The 19,153-nt window shown below is 41.8% G+C and overlaps 1 protein-coding gene across 6 annotated transcripts in view; it reads left to right on the top strand.

The window, feature by feature from the left end:
- The window catches only part of CUX1 (cut like homeobox 1), a 269,656-nt gene that overhangs the window by 32,733 nt on the left and 217,770 nt on the right, over positions 1 to 19,153 (top strand). For all 6 annotated transcript variants that reach the window (XM_021550821.3, XM_021550817.3, XM_021550818.3 and 3 more), the window contains exon 2: positions 17,264 to 17,374. In XM_021550821.3, coding sequence (XP_021406496.2) covers positions 17,264 to 17,374 — 111 coding nt within the window. The remainder of the gene's footprint in view (positions 1 to 17,263; positions 17,375 to 19,153) is intronic.

Below are 19,153 nucleotides of genomic sequence, written 5' to 3' on the forward strand. Positions count from 1 at the left end.
CTTACTAAAATCATACTTTAGTGGACAGAAACAACTTCCCAAAATGCAGAGCACTCTGTGCTACCTTCTGTTGCCAAATTATAGCAGGATGTACAATGGTCTGTGGATTTTATTTATTTTTTTTTTTTTCTACTGGGAGATTTTTCTGTGTGGAAAACCCTCACTATGGTGAAGGAATGTAGTGAGTTTATGTGAGGAGAGGGGCTGGAGGAACAGACCCACATGTGTCAAGTGCAGCTTGTGCTCTGCAATTCTTGTGAATTCCGTAGACTTGAGGACCCCTTCTGACCCATGTACACAATCTTTGTTCAACTTTCAGTTCATGTTTAAAATTGTTAATTTTCCAAGGAATTTACTTGGCTTTGGTTGTGTGCTTTAGCCAGGGGGTTTGACAGTGAGCTCAACCTACTTACAAGGTAATGATTTTAGAGATGCCTTCCACCCCACCCCAAAGCAGCAAGCATGGTTTGCCTTGGCATTCCAGATCCCTGCTTCTTCCTGTTGGAATTTCTCTATTTGCTAGCTTCGGGCTTGCTGATTTCCTTACTTATTTAAATTTTTTTAACCCTTCATATTTTTTTCCTCTGAAAAGTACTGGTATAAACTTCTTCAGCATGTTCTTTCTTGGCTCTCCTGATCAAATGACTAAAGGCTGGAGTGGGAAGAATGTCTGGCCTTCAAGTCTGTGATCTGCTGATTCATAGATAAATATCCTATAAAATACATAGTTGAGCTACTCTAAGTTTAGGGCTGAATATTCTTTCATGATCTGTTTGGGAAAGAAGCCACAACTTGAGTCAGACTTTCCAGTTCAGTGTGTCTTGGTTCCAGTATGATTAAGTTCATCAGCCTGACTGAAAGTGAAGTCCTGGTTATTGCTCCTGTGTGCTGAACTCATCCAAATGCCCTTGCACTGTTTGGAGAGCCAGGTGAGCCAGCCTTGGTTTCCCCCTGGCACAGCTGCATCACTGTGGGCCTCAAATAGAAATATTTGTGATCCTGGAGCCTTTGAAACTCATCCTTGCAGGGCCCCAATTAAATAAATTAGGCCTGGATTCGAAGTATTAAAAAGAAAAATCTGTTTGTGAAACTGTTTAAGAGTATGGCAGAGAAAGGCTCAAAAGCTCTTTTCCCCCTCTTTTTTTCCCTGCCCCCAAAAGGGAAGTTTGGAGAGGAGCTAGTCTTAAGTGTTTAGTTTTCTGTGGTGAAGAAATGTTTTTGTAAAATTTGCGCTTGTGGAGAAAGAGAGAAAAAGGATGAGTGCTGAACACAGTGATACGTGGTTCCTGCTTGGTTTTTTGTGGAAAAAAAATAATTATGTAGCAAAATAAATTATGTGCAGTCTGAGAAGCACTTGTTTTCTTTCTTGATCTTGTTAAAGCATTTCTTAACACAATGGCTTTTTTTCTCAAGTATTAGCATTAATTACTGAAAATGTTAATACATTTTGTGGATTGTACAAGTGGGAAGACTAGCAACAACCTGATATTTCAAAAGAAAATAATATTCCATCCTCTAGATTCAAAGATAATTCAGAAAAGTAATAAAAGCTTGTGAAATCATATGGAAGAAAGCTTTATGTCACTTCACTCCTTCATCAGATAGAAAGCAAATACCTCATTTCATTGGCCAGAACTCTGTGTCTTGGAAATGACCCTGTAATTTTTTACTTTGCAAGTCCCTGATTTTCATGGATTTCAGTGGTGTCTCCCCTCTCCTCCTGGAGCAGAAATCTCCCACCCTCGGAGTCTCGGGGCGTTCTGGCACTCGGGGCTGCTGCTTCCTGCACTCAGCGTGCACCAGCCATCACTCTGTAAATCACACACTGCAGGGCTTCATTAAAAATTTGGAGAACCATCTTATGACTGGGCTGATGATCTCATTTTATCCATACATGGTACTTATTAAATAAATACCTTTGAAGCATAGGAAACCGTCTGGGAGCCGACTTGTGTTTCTTCCTCTGCTCTGTTATCTTAATTTGATTGGTAGGACAGAAGTCCCGAAAATATTTTCTAAGAGAAGTATACATTAGAAATAAAGCAGTGCTATTCTTAGTTCTCTTTGCAAACTTCCTACTTTTTTTCTAGGTTTTTATTTCCCCCCCTTGTGTCTTTGCTGTTCTTCGGGTGCTTTAACTTTGTATGTACCCTGATTTCCCCTGAGGGGAAGATTTGGTGAAGTCCTGAGCATGTTTCAGACCTGACTCCAAGGCAACAGGAGGTTTTCCAAGAACTAATTCTGGTCATTTCTGTGAGAGTCCTTGTCAGCACATTTTTTGCTGTAATGAAACGGTGAATAAACCCAGGTATTTTTGGTAACAGTGGTACACCACACCTCTAGGGAACCTGTCCTTTGAGGATGGGTGTGCTTGGAGTCTCGGGAATTGCACATCTTGTGCATGTTTGTGCTTCAGTCATGAGGAAGTGTTTGTGCCAACAGGCCAGGACAGAAACTCTGGGGAGTGAGCTCTTATTGTTTCACCAGGAAAAATACTCAGCCTCTCACCTTCTGTGGTTATTAACTGGTTAGCTGGAAATCAGAGCCGTGAAACCTTGACTAAAGGTGTAATCTCCTTAGGTTTGGGTTCCTTTGGAGGCATCCAAAGGAGGGATCCTGCCATTGTGGGCACACTGGATGGGAGGAATCTCCAGTGGGATGCTGGATGTCCTGCTGAGAAGGATCTGTCACCATACTGTGTCTCTGTGCTAGCAGAGCACTGGGGCTCCCCACAGGTGAAGTTCCCCCATTATCACCTCTCAGTGCTGCACCACCTTAGTTTGCAATGAAAATGCCCCTTCTGATCATCCCAAAGAATGATTCTGGCTGTTCCTCCTTAATTCAGACCCTCCCAATCACTCTCTGCTTTAGCAGAGTGTTCTTTGCAGGGTGACATGAGCTCCTAGATGCCAGGCCTTGTGGAAGGCTCCTGTGTTAGTAAAGTCAACAAATGCCTTGCACAAGGACATAGCTACTCATCTAAGCCTTAATTTTTACCTGTTGGTGTTGTTACCTGTGCAAAGCCAGCCTCTGTATTTGACAGAGGGAGCAGCATCTGGGAAACTCCTGCTGGAGAGGAGGAGGAACCAACCACCCAGCATTTAGCCCAGCATTGCTGCACATTGTGTTCTGGACTTCCCAAATTGGATTGAACGTTTTGATTGAAAAGATTGTCAGCACTATGCAAATGAGAGGGAGAAGTGAAAGTGCATCTCGTGCAAGTAATTCCTATGTAGATAATTTGCCATAAAAATTTATATTGCAGTCCTTAAAACCTTCAGAGATTTATTCTGTCTAGGGAAAGGTGATTTATATGGTATTAAAACACTTTTTATGTTCCAGTCCTTTAGATTTAATGTTTATTGCCTATAAAAATGAAATCTTCCTGTGGATATTTAAAAGTTTTGGTACTGTGTGAAATATATATTCAGCTTAGAATCTGAAATGCTTTAGAGATGCAGTAAATAAGTGATGGAGTGTTACCTCAGGTTCACCAGCCCCGGCAGTCCAGCCTTACTCCAGGGCTGAATCCATTATGTAGGTGGCATTCTGCTTACCTTAGACATATGGTAAAGGAGAGCATGTAATGGCAGAAGTAATGTGTAATTTTGTCATTCTGTTTTGACTGACTATTTAGAGCACTTTGTATATTTGGTTTTTTTGACTGATGTGCGTAGTCAGTATAAAAATGCAGCAGTAGCTTTATTCCTTACCCACAAAGGGCTGCATTAAAGCACAGGATTAGGGCACACTGCAGGAGTGTCAAAAGAAGAAAAGGCATTTTGCATCATTTCTCTAAATATCCTCCACCCGTGGCAATGGGGGAGCAGGACCAGCAACACAGGGTTGCTGCAGTCCCCGTGGATAGATGGGCAAGGAGGAGTCTATTTCTCATCTAGTTGTTGGTGATTTTTGCTGTCTCTTTTATTGTCTGGGCAGAGAGACAGAAGACACTGTGCTGCTTTGAAAGCATAATTCCCAACCTCACGCTCTCCCCTTTTATCATGGACAATTTTCTAGAGCATAATCTATCTGTCTAGAAATGTGTCAAATACAAAGCATGGAGGATAGAGCAGCAGATCAAGTGAGGCTTTACACAAAAATAGGAAAGCGTGTGTAGGTGTTTGTTTTGCCTTGTAGCTTCTGTAATGGTGGTGCCCTGGAGAAGTAACTGAGGTAACATGCCTTGCTCCTTCCCAAGCATTTCCCAGCATTTCAGGGTCCATCCCACAGCAAACCTAAGCCAGTTCAACCCTAAACAGTGTCCTGCTGAGGGAGATTGAGGAAAGGCTGGCAAATCCTTTGGGGATTTTTTGTCTGCAGCTGCAGGTGGATGGCTGCACATGGAGCACAATGATTAAAGATTGATTTACAGTCACGTAACTCATACACCCAGAGATGATGCTGAGGGCTCACCAGCAGTGCTTCATTTACATCAAACAGCAGCCAGCTATCCCTCCCTAAATTGCTGTTTTCTAGCAGGATTCTGACATTCCTGTGGCTGCCTGGCTGGATTCCCCTGGAGCCCCAAGCCCTGGTCCCCAGTTCTCACACCTCTGCCTCCTCCCCGTGTGGGAAGGGATGGGATGCAACTGGGATGTCGCAACGCCAGGCAGCCAAGGAGATGGCAGCAGTTCAAGAGGAGCTCTGGTGAAACTTCCCAGGGCTGCAACTGTCTGGGCCCTGGCACCTGAAAGCCAAGGAAGCGTTGGAGCAGCAGCAGAAGTCAGGGATGTAAATGCAACACTTGATGCTGCATGTTCAGCAAAGGTGTTTTGTTTGGTGTTTAGGGGTGAAGCCAAGCAGGTGTCCTCAAGTCTAAGGTAAGGCAGCTCTCAGAATGGGACAGACAACAAAACATACCAAAGAAGTGTCAGAATAAAACCTTTATTCAGAAAATACACAACCAGCCAGCCTCCCAACAAAACCTAACACACCCCTCCATTTTTATTCTGGTCTGCAGAAGAACTTTGGGAAGCCAGGATCATATGCTAAATGCCTTTTTGCTAGGTGTTGTGAAATAAGTGCTTATAGGGTTGAGAAATATGATTTAGCTACACTTAAGTGAAAAACTATAGCTAAAGAAATACTCAGGCATTAGCTGGTGGTTGTTGGTCTTGGTTCCCTCATTGCCCAGGTTTACATCTCTCACCTGACTGCTGCATTTCAGGCTTTCTCTTCCCCCAGTGCTGGTTCTGTGGATCCAGAGAGTTTTCTGCAAGGTGTTCTCAGTCATCTGCTTTGGATGCCTGTCCATAATGCAAAAAAAATCAAGCTCTCACATTTTTTGTGTACTGAAATCTGAAATTCCTTAAGAGGTTTTAGGCTCTCTGTGATGCTGCTGTTAGAGCAGATGTCTACAGATGTCTTTGTGTAGAAAAAATTTACTCTTTTATTTAGATTATCCTTTGTACTTATCACCCAGATACACTGCCAAAGCCCAGCTCTGGTGGTCTGATAATTTCAGGGTTTTGTGGAGTTTCATATTTGTTCACTTGCTGCTTTTGCAATGGGCTTAGTAGCTACATGTACACTCAGAAATTAGTTTTCTTTTAAATACATAGATATTCTTTAGCTGCATCTTTTTTTCGTCTTTTCCTAATCATGAAGGATCTAAGCTGAGCAAGAAAGAAAATCAGTTTCAAAGTGAAACCTCTGTTGTTTGATACAATGTGTAGCATGTTGTGTCATCTCAAAAAAGGCATTTTTGGATCTGTTTCATATTGTCAGGCCTGGGGCTTTATAGTGTTCCATCAGTTTTCTCAGCAGAAGTGTTTGCTGGCATTTGGATGAGGGTGTCCAACCTCTTGTCTGCATATTTGAAAGCTAAAATTTGGCTTCTCTTCAAGAGTGTCTAGATAAATGATGGAGGTACTAGAGGCAGTGAATCTGAGAGAGTGGCTCAGAGGTAATCCAGCTATTTATTTGTGGTGTGCTGAAAAAGCACATGGGGATGGAGAATGGCAACACCAACTTCAGGCTCTTCACTAAAAACCTGCAGTTTGCTGCTCTAGGTCACAAAATTCTGTAGTGGTTTGAGGTCAGAAAGGTGTTTCTGATTAAATACATAATATAGATAGGAAATTGTTCATGAGGACATGACTTTTGTTCCTAAAAGACTCTGATAATCCTAGAATCATAAAACAGTTGGGTTGGAAGGCACCTTGAAGATCATCTACTTGGTTTCAGCCACAGCAAAAGAGAAGGGAGGTATTTCCATTTTATCAGGAAGTGGTGCTCTTTGTTTCAGTTTTCATACAGGATAGAGAGATGTGTGTGTATTTATATATGGACTGAAAATTGCTGTATGACAGAGTGCTTGGCAAAGCCACAAACATAAATGATTTCTTGGTAACGAGATCACTTGTGTCCCTGGTACATCATCTACCTCCCCAAACTGATGGGAAGCAAAAATTACTGTATTGGAGACAACTGTATTTGTAGTTTCTTTCTGAGCGTGGGGAGGGAATGAAGTAATCTGTTCCATCAGCTTGTAAAACTGAGCTAATTAACAGACAATCAGCACTGATTGAGACAGCTGCATTCTTTACTGCGGGATTGTAAACACAGAGTCTTCACAGAATTGTTTTTACTGCCCTAAAGTGCAAGAAATTGAAATTGTATTTGATAGCCAAAATTAAGGACTTTTTAGTGCCAGTGTATCATAGCGAGGTTGACAGTGCCACTGCAGCTAAATCTGTTGTTTTCATTCTAGGGTGATTTGTAACAGTGAATAGTGGAGTAATTCTGTAAATTATCACCAAATATTTTTTTTTTTCCTGGTTAAAAAAGTGTTTTAGCTGTCCTGTCTACCTTAGTTGTGATCATGGAGCAAGTAGATACTGGCTGTCCGTGGCTTGGTGCCACCTTGGAGGCATCTCCTGATTGGAAATGTCAGATTTGCAGTGTTTAAAAACTATTTTATAAATGCCTTTCTTAATGCATCACTTCTGAAAGGTCTTTAAATATTTCCTGATGTACAGTTTAGGGTATGCTATTAGAAATGTTGATTTAAAAACAGTCAGTCCATGTTAAAAATACGGAGAATAGTCCTTGTGGCTCTGAACCAGCACCATTATTAGCATGAAGCATGTTAGTTTTTGTTAAATGCAGTTCTGGCTGCTGTCAGCTCCAATCCAGCCTCCTTGTGACTGTACATCAGCTAATTTTACTTCATGAGTCAATTCTGCTATTTTCCTTTTCATGTCACAGAAAATGAGCTTAACTAAGTACTGCAATATGTTGTTGGGAAACACCTAGAAAAGGCATTCTGCATTCCACCGCCTCTGCCTCTTGATTTCACTTCAGTGTGAAGTGGGGTTGGTATCTATTTATGCTGGACTGTAGTCATCCAGATTAAACATAAAAACCTTTAAAAAAAATCTTTGAAAGTCTTCAAAATCTGTTCCTGTCTTTAATTGTCCAAAATGTGTCACGTTTGTTATTGGCATTAAATGCCAGATAGGCGTTTCTCATCGTGTGTTGTCATGCCAAACTGAATCAATGTTTGGGATTTAGATCAGAAAGCATACTAAGATGCCTAAATGGGACTTTTTAGTAGTAGAAAAAGCCTAAATAAAAAAAGTTATGACTTTCTTGTTTCCTATTTATATCTATAATTTTTTAGAAAACATCCACCAATTGCATTCACAGGCAACTTCTCAAAAAAAGCTGTATTTTTCCCATCATGGGAAACTGCCTAAACCTTACAGCAGTGCCCAGAAAGTCAACAAACTCAGACCAAGGGAGGAAGCATGTTAGTCAGGAGTCAAGGACCGTTCCCTGGAAACCCTCTGCCAAATACTCTTCCTGCTTAAATTGTTTATCAAACAGCAATTTCATTTGCCAGTAATTTTCTTCTGATCTTGTTTTTGTTACTGCTGATTTCTTAACACAAGTTCCCCATCCAGCTTCCTCTGTGTCCCTGTCCCGTGCCCACTGCTCCATGGGGCTGCTGAGCAGGGAGCAGAGACCTCCAGTGAAGGAAAAAATCAGAATTTAAATGTGTCCCTGCATCAGCAGTAAAAGGGGAGGTGAAATTGGGCCTGGTAGAAGGGAAGCGTTTCCATTATATATTTTATAGGTTTTCCCTAGTGCACATGCCTGTGGTTTAAGATTTTAAACTTATAACAACAAAAAATTCCAAGTTATGCCTAGCCCATCTTTCCAAACCATATTTGTCATGGTAGGATAGTTTATTCATCCATTATCCCATTTCTGCAAAGCCCAAAAACATGAGAATGGAGCAAAACACGAGGTGATTAGTTCAAGTCCATGGTAATTTTTTCCCATCCCTGAAGGAATTAATTTGTTGAAATGTGGTTTTAAAAGTATTTTTAGGTTGCTCTTTCAGTGTGTATTTATACTTTTGTTGGTAAATATTTTATATTGCAATGTTAGGAAACAGCTGAAGTAGCTTTGAGATTGGAAACTGCATTTTTGACTGAAGGATTATTGAGTGGTGGCTGGGATGGACTCAGTCTGTAATGGTTAACCTTGTTAAACGAAATTAAAACTAATAGCACATTTAATCAAATAAAAATGTGAATTTTTGTTCTAGAAGACAGCATAGTTAGGAGTTGGGAGAAGCTGACTAAAAGCTGAGCAACACATTTATTTTCATTTAGAATAAAAATTAAAAAGCTTGAGTTTGTTTATTTTTTTCTTTTTCAAACAGCAAGTTCCCAGAACTCACACTGAAATACACCTGTGTGTGTATATATATTATTGATTTATTGGTGGGAACCTGTATAGCAAGTTATAAATCCTGGTCTGTGTTACAGGACGTGTCTTGCTTAAAGCCTGGTCATGCTTCATTTACCAGCACAGCCCAGGCTAGAAACAAGAGTAACTCAATACTTTAAATGATGTAACAGAGCTTAGTTAAAGACTTGAACTTTCTGATACTTAAACCACTCTTCTAAGACTAGGTTTTACTTTGATCTGTGGTCGAAAGAATTATTTAATGTAGCTCATGAATCTGATCTTTCTTGGAAGTAAGACATTTGCTGAAGGTGTGTTATTACAAAATGGCAGAATAATCCCTTCCTCCTGAGCATGGGCTGCTGCATTTGGGCTTCAGACAAATGGCAAGAGTATTGCATTCAGTAGTTTGTACCCATTCATCGGTTAATTGCCTTTTATTTATATGGTTTTTCCAATTTAAGGTCCAAAATTATTTTTAAAATCATCTAGCAAAAATTTCATTTGTGGCTCATGGGTGCTGCGCGTCTCCCGTCTGCTTTGCTGGGATCAGAAGCACAGTGAAGGTGTTTTATGGGTCATGGTGCTGTGCATCTCGTGGCTCCCAGTTTGCAGGGATCACACACATGGCTGAGCTGTCTGAGTGTCTCTGTTTTCTCAGTGTCCTTCTCCAGCCCCTGTCAGCCGTGTGCTGGAGGGCCGAGGAGGGGACAGGGGACATCCCTCCTGTCCCTGCTGGCTGTGACAGAAGTGGAGGGGATGGGAAGGGCAGCCTGGCCTGGTGGGACCCAGCCATGATCTCCAGGCTGGTTTTTATCCTCTCTGTGGCCACTTCAGCCACGGGGTAATTGGCTGCTGTGGTGTGGTCAGGGCTATGGTCAGTTTGGCCACTGGCTTTGGTCAGCCTGAGATCAGCCAGCGAGATAGGAGGTCAGGCAGATGGATTTGGCACTGGCCCTTGCCCAGCCAAGGGCTGTGCAAGCTGCAGTGAGTTTCCTTTGGTTTCCCATAATTGATTTTATTTGGCAGAAGAAGATGCAGTTTGAATCCCCACCACCCTGTAGCTGCCCTCAAAATCACAAATACTAAGCTTGAGGCATTTTTTAAATTCTTTCACAGTGATTTACCATGATGAACTTAATTTTAGCTGTAGAAAGCCAGCACAGGGCAGTCGAGCAGGTGTTCACAGGGTTGTATTGTGATTTTACACCACAGCCAGTGCATGGTGGGTGAGCAGATTGCTCCAAGCTGGAGCAGCCCTCACCACTTCCCACCGTCCCCTTGCTATATCCATCTGAAATCCTCCCTTCTGAGAAGCCTCACTGCAGCAACACTTAAATTAACTCATTACTTTTTGTTTTTTTTCTGTTGTGGGTATTGAAGCAAGCGGTCTGAACTTGTGTTTCTCAGTGGAAGAGTGTGAGATGGTGGTGTGGGAAGTGGGTGAAGGAGCTGTAGGCAGCTCCTGACGGGACGGGAGCCGTGGCTGGCTGGGGATGTGCTGTGCTTGCAAAAGCAAGGGAGCCCTCTCCCCAGCAAACGCTCACTTTGTAGGAGATTTATGCCCTTCCAAAGTGTGATGAACTGCAATGCAGAACGAGCAGAGTGTTAATAACTGGTGGAGTGGGTTTGCTGACAGATTCTCTGCCTGGTATTGAGCCCCAACTGCGGGTCTTTGGGTGAGGTAATGGAAGCTGGGGGTTTCACACTCGGGCGCTTCTGTGGGAGAGCAGCTTGGGAGAAGCTGGGAAAGGAGCAGGGAGGAAAATCCACCCTCCAGGTGCCTTTTAGCTCACCCAGGGCTCCAGGTGAATGGTGCTGCTGTAGGGTGAACAAAGGGATTAGTGGCAGTCTGGGGTAGAAACTGAGTAACAGGAGCAGGACAGAAGCTTTGGGGTGAAGATTGAGGGTGTGTGACTGAACCTGAGCTTTATTTTTGGAGAGAGGGCAGAGCACATCGCCCACCTGGTGCCACTGTGAGCAGGGCTGGAGACCCTCGTGCAGTCATTCTGCACCTGGGTTTGAGGAGGGTGGAAAGGGAGTAAATAATGCTGGAAGAAGAAAAACTGATTTTTGAAACAAATAGGCAAAGTTTTATTATTTTTTTGAGTGAGAGGAAAGGTTTATTCAGTACAGACCTTTGGCATTGGATAGTCTCCAGTTCTCTGCATTTTCTAAAAGGTTTTGAATTCAATGTGTAGAAGAAAAGACAGGAATAATCATCTTGGCTCTGGCACTGCCAGGCTTTTCCCCTCACAGTGCATTTCTTGCTGGCATCAATATCTGTGGCTTCTTTCTGCTGATTGCAGCTCCTTTTGAAAAGCCAGTGCTACCTTTCCCCTCTTGCAAGACATTTTGATAGGCTCTGCCTACATTTGTGGCACTGGCTGTTGTTGTGAGCAGACAACACCCTTTCTTTTTCCTTTCTTTTTATTTCTTCCTTGGGTGTTTTTTTTTGTTTTTTTTTTTTTTTTTTTAAAGTAACCTGCTAATTAGGATAATTTTATTGATGGCTCCATTGGCACCTCTGTTCTTGATCTCTTTGTTCTATGCAGTGGCCACCACACATGCTGACTCCCTGTCCCAAAAGTATTGCGTAGAGCCCTAAATTTGTTCCAGTTAAAGCTTGTTTAAAAACTTACTTGGAGTCAAATTGCTTCAGTATGTGGAATAAAATGTGTTTATTGAAATTTTCTAACTAATTCTGAGTGTAAAAGGTACTTGCATCAGTTTGCCAAGTGGCAAAATGCTTCCTAAGAAATATTTTTTAAAGCTTGTGGGTTTTTACTATTTTTTTCCTTCCTCTGGGAGTGTAAATTACAGGTATTCTGCTTTTTGTTACTTGTTCAGCAGTCACTGTTGAGTTGTAAGATGGGATCATGATTCTTGAGATAATGTGCTTTTGTTGAACTGTCTGGTCTTTCCTTTTGCTTGTTTTAGAAAGGGCTTTACAGGAAGGCTGACACAAACCCTGCTCACAGAGTTTTAGAATGTTTTACCTTTCTTAGCACTTTTAGCTAAGAACTGGGGCTGGCCTTTTACAGTCAAAACACATTAATAAAATTCCCAGTGTCAGCTCTGTGGTTTCTCCCCCAGTCACAATCTAGAGCTTTATCAGGTGAACATGGCTTTGTTTTTCCAGAGTAACACACCAAGCTTGCAAAGCAGTTTATAATTCCTGAAATATTTTGAAATACTTATATAATTGGTATGTTGATTTCTGGATAGGTGCAAATGATGGGGTTTTGAGACTGAAAGGTGGATTGCCTCATGGAGCAGTCAGGGAAATGTAAAATTTCTCCAAGACAAGTAGGCTGTGAGTGTGCAGAGTTGTGCCAGATGCTTCTACATTGGTGTCATCCTGGCACCATAAAATTTTCCTTTAATAGGAAATTAAAAATTGCAAAAAGCTACATTGAGAGCTTTGATAGATCTGACAAATGCACTCCTGTGAGAGGGTGAAAACAGAAGTGAAACTTCTGAAAATTCCTTTCAGTAGCAGATGATCAGTAGACTGGGGAACTGATTGAACTGGTGATAAAGGGAAATACCTTAAATACACAGAAACGGGATTTCAGGGAAGTGGTTAGTGCTACATTTTCTGGTAGAAAATTCCTAATCTACATGAAGTTGTGGTTTGTGTTGGTCCTTGTAATAAGTAAAATGAGTTTATGGTGAATCCCAGAATCATTAAGAGATCATTAAAGCCAACTTGTGACTGATCTCTACCTTGACAACTAAAGCAGAGCACTGAGTGCCACGTCCAGTTGTTTCTTGAACCTTTCCAGGGGTGGGGACTCCACCACCTCCCTGGGCAGCCCATTCCAATGTTAGACCACCTTTTCTATGAAAAAATTCTTCCTCGTGTCCTGTTAATCTCTGCAGCCATGCTTAAGGCTTTCAAAGGCACAGCTTAGGCTTGCATCCCTGTCTGGAAGCCTACCAGGGAATAATGAGTTTGTCCTAAAGTTCTGATATGTGTTTCTTGCTCACTGTAGGAGCTTTGTGGTAAATGCAGCAAGGATTAAACATTTAAATGTGGGAGAATTACAAAAGTTTGGGATACAGTTATGTCACAGTACTTAGAGATGGTTATTACAGGTTTTTGTCACTTCATCCATGTGGGCCATGGGATTACTGGTTCAAAATAGAGACTGAAGACTAGTTATGGTTGTTGGACCAGATTTTGGGGGAATTGGGATGCTGAAGTGTGGTGGTTTCTCTGGTTGTGAAATGCCCATGGCAGGGCAGTGCCCAGTATCTGTTAGAAGTGGGTGAGGGAACAGAAACTTCATAAAGAGCCAAACAAGTTCAATTTCTTTCCAAAATTGTTTTCCTAAGTGAGTAATTTTTAGGACTCAACTTTGAGAGCAGCCACCCAGCAGCTCCCAGGTCTCAGGCATGGAAGAGCTGACTTAAATCTTCTTATTATGGAAAGGAAAGGCCTTGTTGTGCTTAACTGGTCAGTGGTGCAGACCTGCTGCTGGGTGATTATCAAAGAATGCATCTGGTGGGCAAAGACATGTCAGCAGTAAAGGAAAACAACCTTGAAAGTCGCCTGCAGTGAGCCTGCAGTTTCATAATTACTTGGGGTCAAGCTAATTGAGGGCTGGTGCCAAGAAGGGGGATTCCACAGCCCCCTCATTCCAGCTCCATTCCCACCTCCCTGCTGTAATGGTGCTGGGCCCTGGGCAGGGAGCGGGTTCAATGCAGCAGAAGGTAGGAAGGGAAGGATGAGATGTTTTCAGCTGGGTCCCTCTGCCCTGGTGGGCCATGTACTGTTCCACGTACTGGAATTGTCTTCCCAGGGAGGTGGTGGAATCACCATCTCTGGATGTGTTTAAAAAAAGACTGGACGTGGTGCTATAGTCTGGTTGAGGTGTTAGGCATAGGTTGGACTTGATGATCTTAGGGGTCTCTTCCAACCTCATTATTCTGTGATTCTGTGATTCTGGGTCCCATGCAGCTATGTCACCCTGGGGTGACAGAAGCAGGATGAGCAGGGAGTCTAACAGGGTCTGCAATTACCTGAGTGAAGGGAACATAAATTCACTCCAAGGTGATTGTTGTTACACTGGATAGTGGATTGACCCTCCTAGTTTTAGATTTCTTTTTATTTCTATACTGCCTGAAAGAAAGCTTTTAATGTTTGTTTTCTGGGGACTGTTGCTAATGACTCCCACACTTAGGAGCATAAGACTTTCTTGTCTCCTCTCCTCCCACTGCCTCCCTCCCACCCCCAGTAAATTTGTTGAAATGGGTCAAAGTAGAAACCCTGGACAGAGTTCTTTAGTTATCTCTGAACTGTGCCTGCCCTGAATCGATGGGACTTTGGGGCAGGGGGAGGGATAATGGTCTTGCTTGTTCTCTCAAGATGTGCTCCAAGCAGTGACTCCCTTTCTGCAGGTGGCCCTATTGGGCCAGAAAGTTCATTAGCCAGTGTTGAATCAGTGGAACTGACACTTCCAGGCTTTGAATCCTTTCCACAGCCAGGTCACTGCTTTGAGCAACACCTTTGAGCCCTGGTTTTTGTTTGCTTTTCATTGGAACCCTTTTGATTTCAAAGGGAAGGATGAAGGATGATACTGAGACATGGGCTCCTATTTTTGACTCTCCAACACACTTCTCTCTGTGCAGAATTATGTCTCCTTTTACTTGTTGTCTGCTTAGAGAGTGATTACAAGGCTTGGGGAAGTGTTTACGTTTGAGTGTTACAACATACTCAGGTTTGAAATATTGAAGTTACTACTATTTGCTCCTTATAATGAGCTTGCTTGCAGAAATAATGCATTGGCAACATGAAATTTTTTTAAGACTGGGCTATCTCATGAGATTAAATCACAAAAGTATGAAAAATCTGCCATTAGTCCTTTTGAGTTGTAATCCTGTATCTATTATTAGGTTTAAATAAATGAAACTTGCATTGTACACTGTTCAGATCAAGGAAGGAAGAAAAGATTAGCAATTTTTCCAAACAGTTTTGACGTGGTTCTTATTAACTATGACATGGCTTGAAGATTTAATACCTTATTTTGTATCAGGTCATGGGGTTAGCTACCTGCTGCTCCTCAGCTGGAGCTGCATCTTAGGCTCTCAGTGGCTCCTCAGTGCAAGATCTGGAGCTCCAGCCCCAGAGTCAGGCAGCTCAGGGCAGTGCTGTGCTGGCACTTCTCCTGGCAGCAGAGAGAAAGGTTTTGTGGGGAGGAATGATCAGACCTGGCCCAGAAGGAATTCAGAAAGTAACAGCAAGCGTAAATGCGCCGTGGCACCTCTAGAGAAAGTCCTTTGTTGTTTGCTACCTGACTCCTCATGGTAGCACAAAATACAAAATTTATTTCTTTGTTAATCCGTTCTTTTTCTTTCTTGTCTCTAAACTTGGAAGCACAGGTCTTTAAAAGTCTTGCTTTTCCATTGGTCAGGTTCCTTGCTAGCAATTGATATTGGAAACCAAAGCACTCCGTTCTTTGCTCCACTGAAATTCCCTCTTACTTCATGATTTGTGTTTTCTTTGCTTGGCTCTAAATGTGTGCTTCCTTTTTAAATATAGTTTTCCAAGTTTCTGGCCGTACCAGATTGTTTATATTTTTTAAAAGCCTTCTGCTTAGCCGTTATATTGCTCTTTATAGTTCTGCTTAACCACATTGGTTTCTGTTGCTCTTTTTTCTTGCATAAACTTAGCTGGGATGAATTTCAAATGTGGTTTATCCAACTGTTAAGTATTTCCCACTTTTCTGCAATAGATTTCACATATGTTACAGAATTCCAAACCAAGATCTGGTGGACATATTGCCCTGTTTCTTTACCCAAAGTCAGATATAGAAGGATTTTTAAGCATTTCAGTGACAATATTTAGGTCACTGGTTCCAACATGCTGCTTGGCTTCAAACCCATTTGTCATATTGAGCTGGTTTCCAAGGATTAGGATAACTATGGTCCATATATTTATTTTAAAAAATACTAATTTTATGCTTATAAACCTAAAGGGGGGAAAAACTATTGGTCCTCTTGAGTTGGGAATTCAAAAGGTTTTTTTTTTCCATCCAGAGGTCAAACTATGGAGTGCCATAAGACACATGTGCATCCATCCAGGATGTACCCATTCAAAAACGTATCTAAAATTAGGAATTAGGCCTTTTCAGAGTATTTAGATGGCAGTATTTGTATCTAGTAACAAGTCAGCAACTTGACCACCTATTTGGGGTCTGGTGCTAGACCTGACAGGAGGTCCAGCCTTGTGCTTTTGGTCCCTTACAGGTGATTGAGTTATGAACAAATTACAGAAGCATGGCAAATTTCTGGTGGAGAATATTGGGAATTTTGCAGGCAGGTTGGAGGCCCCTTGGCAGAGGGATGAAGTGAAGATAGTCTTGCTCTAGTGTGTTGCTCTCACTTTTCATGAACTTTCCTCATAGCCAGGTTTTCCTCTCTGAATTAATAACAGTTTAAAACAGTGCTATATTTCTTTTCTGAATTCTTGATTCTCCCAGTGACTTGGGGAATGATGTCTGTAGCTGAATGGAGAGGTTTGCCTTTAATTTTTTATATTATGGGGAAATATTGCAGAAGAGACACAAACTGACACAGAAGATTGAGTATTGTTGGTTTATGCACTGATAAGTGACCCGTTCAATCTATTATGGTGACACTTGGAAGCACAGCACTGAATGGAGGAATTGGGATGGGGATAAAACACTTGGAAGAAGCTGGAAAACAGTGGGACCCGTGCTTCAGCTCAGTAGAAACTGTTGGAAGATACTCTGGCATCCATCAGGTGCTTAAAAAAAGATATGTTTTGGAGAGGAAATGGACATACCTGCTAATAACCTTGGAGGAATAGATTCCAAAAAGATAGTTTTGTGTTCAAATAATACAGACTTAAATAGAAAAGAGCAGTGCAGTGGCAGTATGGAGTTATATACAGCATGTCATAGGAAATTAAGAGTGACTGAGGTGTAACCAGTCCAGAGTCAAGTATAAGGTTACTCTATATTTGAATTAAGAAATTCCTATAATAGGATAACTGAAAATGGGGAAAACCAGTATCTCTAAAAAGCAGGCAGGTGAAAAGAAACCTGATTTGAATATGCCCAAGATCTGTAATCTCCACTGGACTTGGGAATTTATTAGGAGGTGTGTACTGTGTGCCATTGCTCCTGTCCTGTGTGATGCTGGGGTGGAGCCATGAATAGTTTTGAGAAGAATAGTGATGCTTTGGTTGCAAGATGGAATTCAAAAGGCTGTAGCCCTTCATTTGCTGTTATTCAGGAGGTCAGATCTCTGGTGCTTGTTCTGTGCTGCTCCCTAGACTTTCCATCTCCATATTCCCAATAACATGATGTATGTATGAGAGTTTTTGGGTTTTTTTTAATTTCTGTGACAAACAGAGCTCTGGCTGAATTTCTTTTTGTATTATTATTATTATTTTGGTTTGGGTTTTTTGGGTATTGGGGTTTTTTTGGGGTGTTTTTTTTTTGGTTTTTTTTGTTTGTTTGTTTTTGTTTTTGAGGGTGTTTTTTTTTCCCTGTTTGTTTATTTTGTTTATATTTCTTTTTCTTAACAGAGGGAGCTCGATACCACAGCAACAATATTGGCGAACCGGCAAGATGAAAGTGAGCAGTCCAGGAAAAAACTTATTGAGCAAAGTCGTGAGTTCAAGAAAAACACTCCAGAGGTAAGGAGAAAACCTATCCCAGTCTCTTACTGTAGTAGGTGGTCTTAGGCATGTAGAAGTGATGGTTTCTTCTTAATGGTTTATTTCTATAATTTTCTTGTATGTATTGTCAGGTCCTTATTTATACCCACTTATCTCTGATGTTTTCCTCATCAGGGGGCTTTTGCATTCTGTAAATACTGAAATGTGGATGGATTTTTTTAGAGGAAGCATCGACACTGGCCTTCAAACAGGCTTGCTCTAAATTATATAATAATGTAAAACCTGGAGATTTGCAAAAAAAAAAAGTCTTCAGCAATCCAAACTCTGGGAGCACTTGGATGTAGAAAGTGACATTTCGCTGCCTAAATAAATCTATATCAAGGGCATAACTTCAAAGATGCTCATTTTTCCATCAAAAATCAAATTAAGTTTCGCTGTTGATTTCACTGGAAACACAACAAGGTCAGGGCTGAGCCAAGCTCCCCTGGGAGGATGTGCATGGAGCACAGGTGTGGGGTAAAACTTGAAGGGGTAAAACCAGTGGGAAATCTGGGCAGGGTGAACATTACGTGTGAGAAGCTGGGAGTGTTGAAATGTTGAAACTCCTCAAACCCACAGATAATCTCACTCGGTTCCCTGCTGAAAGCAGAGCAGTGCTCAGGGCTGGCTGGCTCCCCTGTTTGTTTTGTGGATTTGGGTTTTTTTTTTTTCCCTGCTGATTGCCAGCAATCTGTTCATCCAGGAATGTTGTGGCATTTCAAAGCCAGTTCCAGATAACTGATATGCCAGCACCAGCTCCTTCCAAGGCTCTTCCTGGGAGGGAAGCAGCAGGCAGCTCCCCTAACCTTCAGTGCTGCTTCTCCAGCAGCAGATGCTGCTCTGCATCCTGGGGATGCTGACCCACACAGGGGCAATGTGGGAGCAGGAGGGACTCGTGGGGAACAGGCAGTGTTGTTTATCTGGTGCCTTGAGGAGGCTTTGTGGGGCAGAAATCAGTTCTCTTTGAAGAAAAGAGAATTTGGGGAGTGCAGCTTTGAAGGAGTAGGACTTTTTAAAAGGTGTAAAAGAATTTGAAGAGCAAGTTCAGGAGCTGTGAGAGGGTGAGTTGATTCCTTTTGCAAACTATTGGGAAGAGGAGGAAGGATAGAAGTGAAAGAATATGGAGAGTATAGGAGATTGTACAGAATGCAGAAAATACATGGAATTCTGGGGCCACATTTTCAATTGTTTGCTAGAAGCTTAAGTTTATACTACAAAACCTAATGTGTTTCCTGCTGCCTTCCTTTTTTTTTCTATAAGTAAAATGACAAATTCTTTAGAATGTGGCTGTAGCTGCCAGTTCCCATCTGATGGCATGTTACAGATTTCAGGAGGATTTCTTAAAGCCAGTTTTATTTCTGTGGAGCAGAAGGGGACCAAGAGACAAAAGCCCCCAAAACACTACACTTTTGAAGTGCATTGTGAGAGCACCTTGGTAACTCGGTGGGAGAGGAATGTACAGAGGCAAATAGATCCTCTTGTAATTACTTTAAGAGAAATAGTGGGAAATTATATGCAATTAGTCCTTTCTAGTAAGTAGGATACAGAAGTTAAATAATTTGATGGGAAGGTTTTAAATATTACTTTGCAAAATACAATTCTGTAGCCTCTATTCTTTTCCAGAATATATGAGTTTTATTTATTCAAGAACAACACTCTGAACATCCCCAGTGTTTGAGGAAACTGGGTTCTCTGCTAGGTTCTACATCCTCATCTTTTGTCCTGGGACTTACATGAAACCACATTCCTTTAGAACTT

Source organism: Lonchura striata, chromosome 20 (assembly GCF_046129695.1).
Source record: "Lonchura striata isolate bLonStr1 chromosome 20, bLonStr1.mat, whole genome shotgun sequence".
Classification (NCBI taxonomy): Eukaryota; Metazoa; Chordata; class Aves; order Passeriformes; family Estrildidae; genus Lonchura; species Lonchura striata.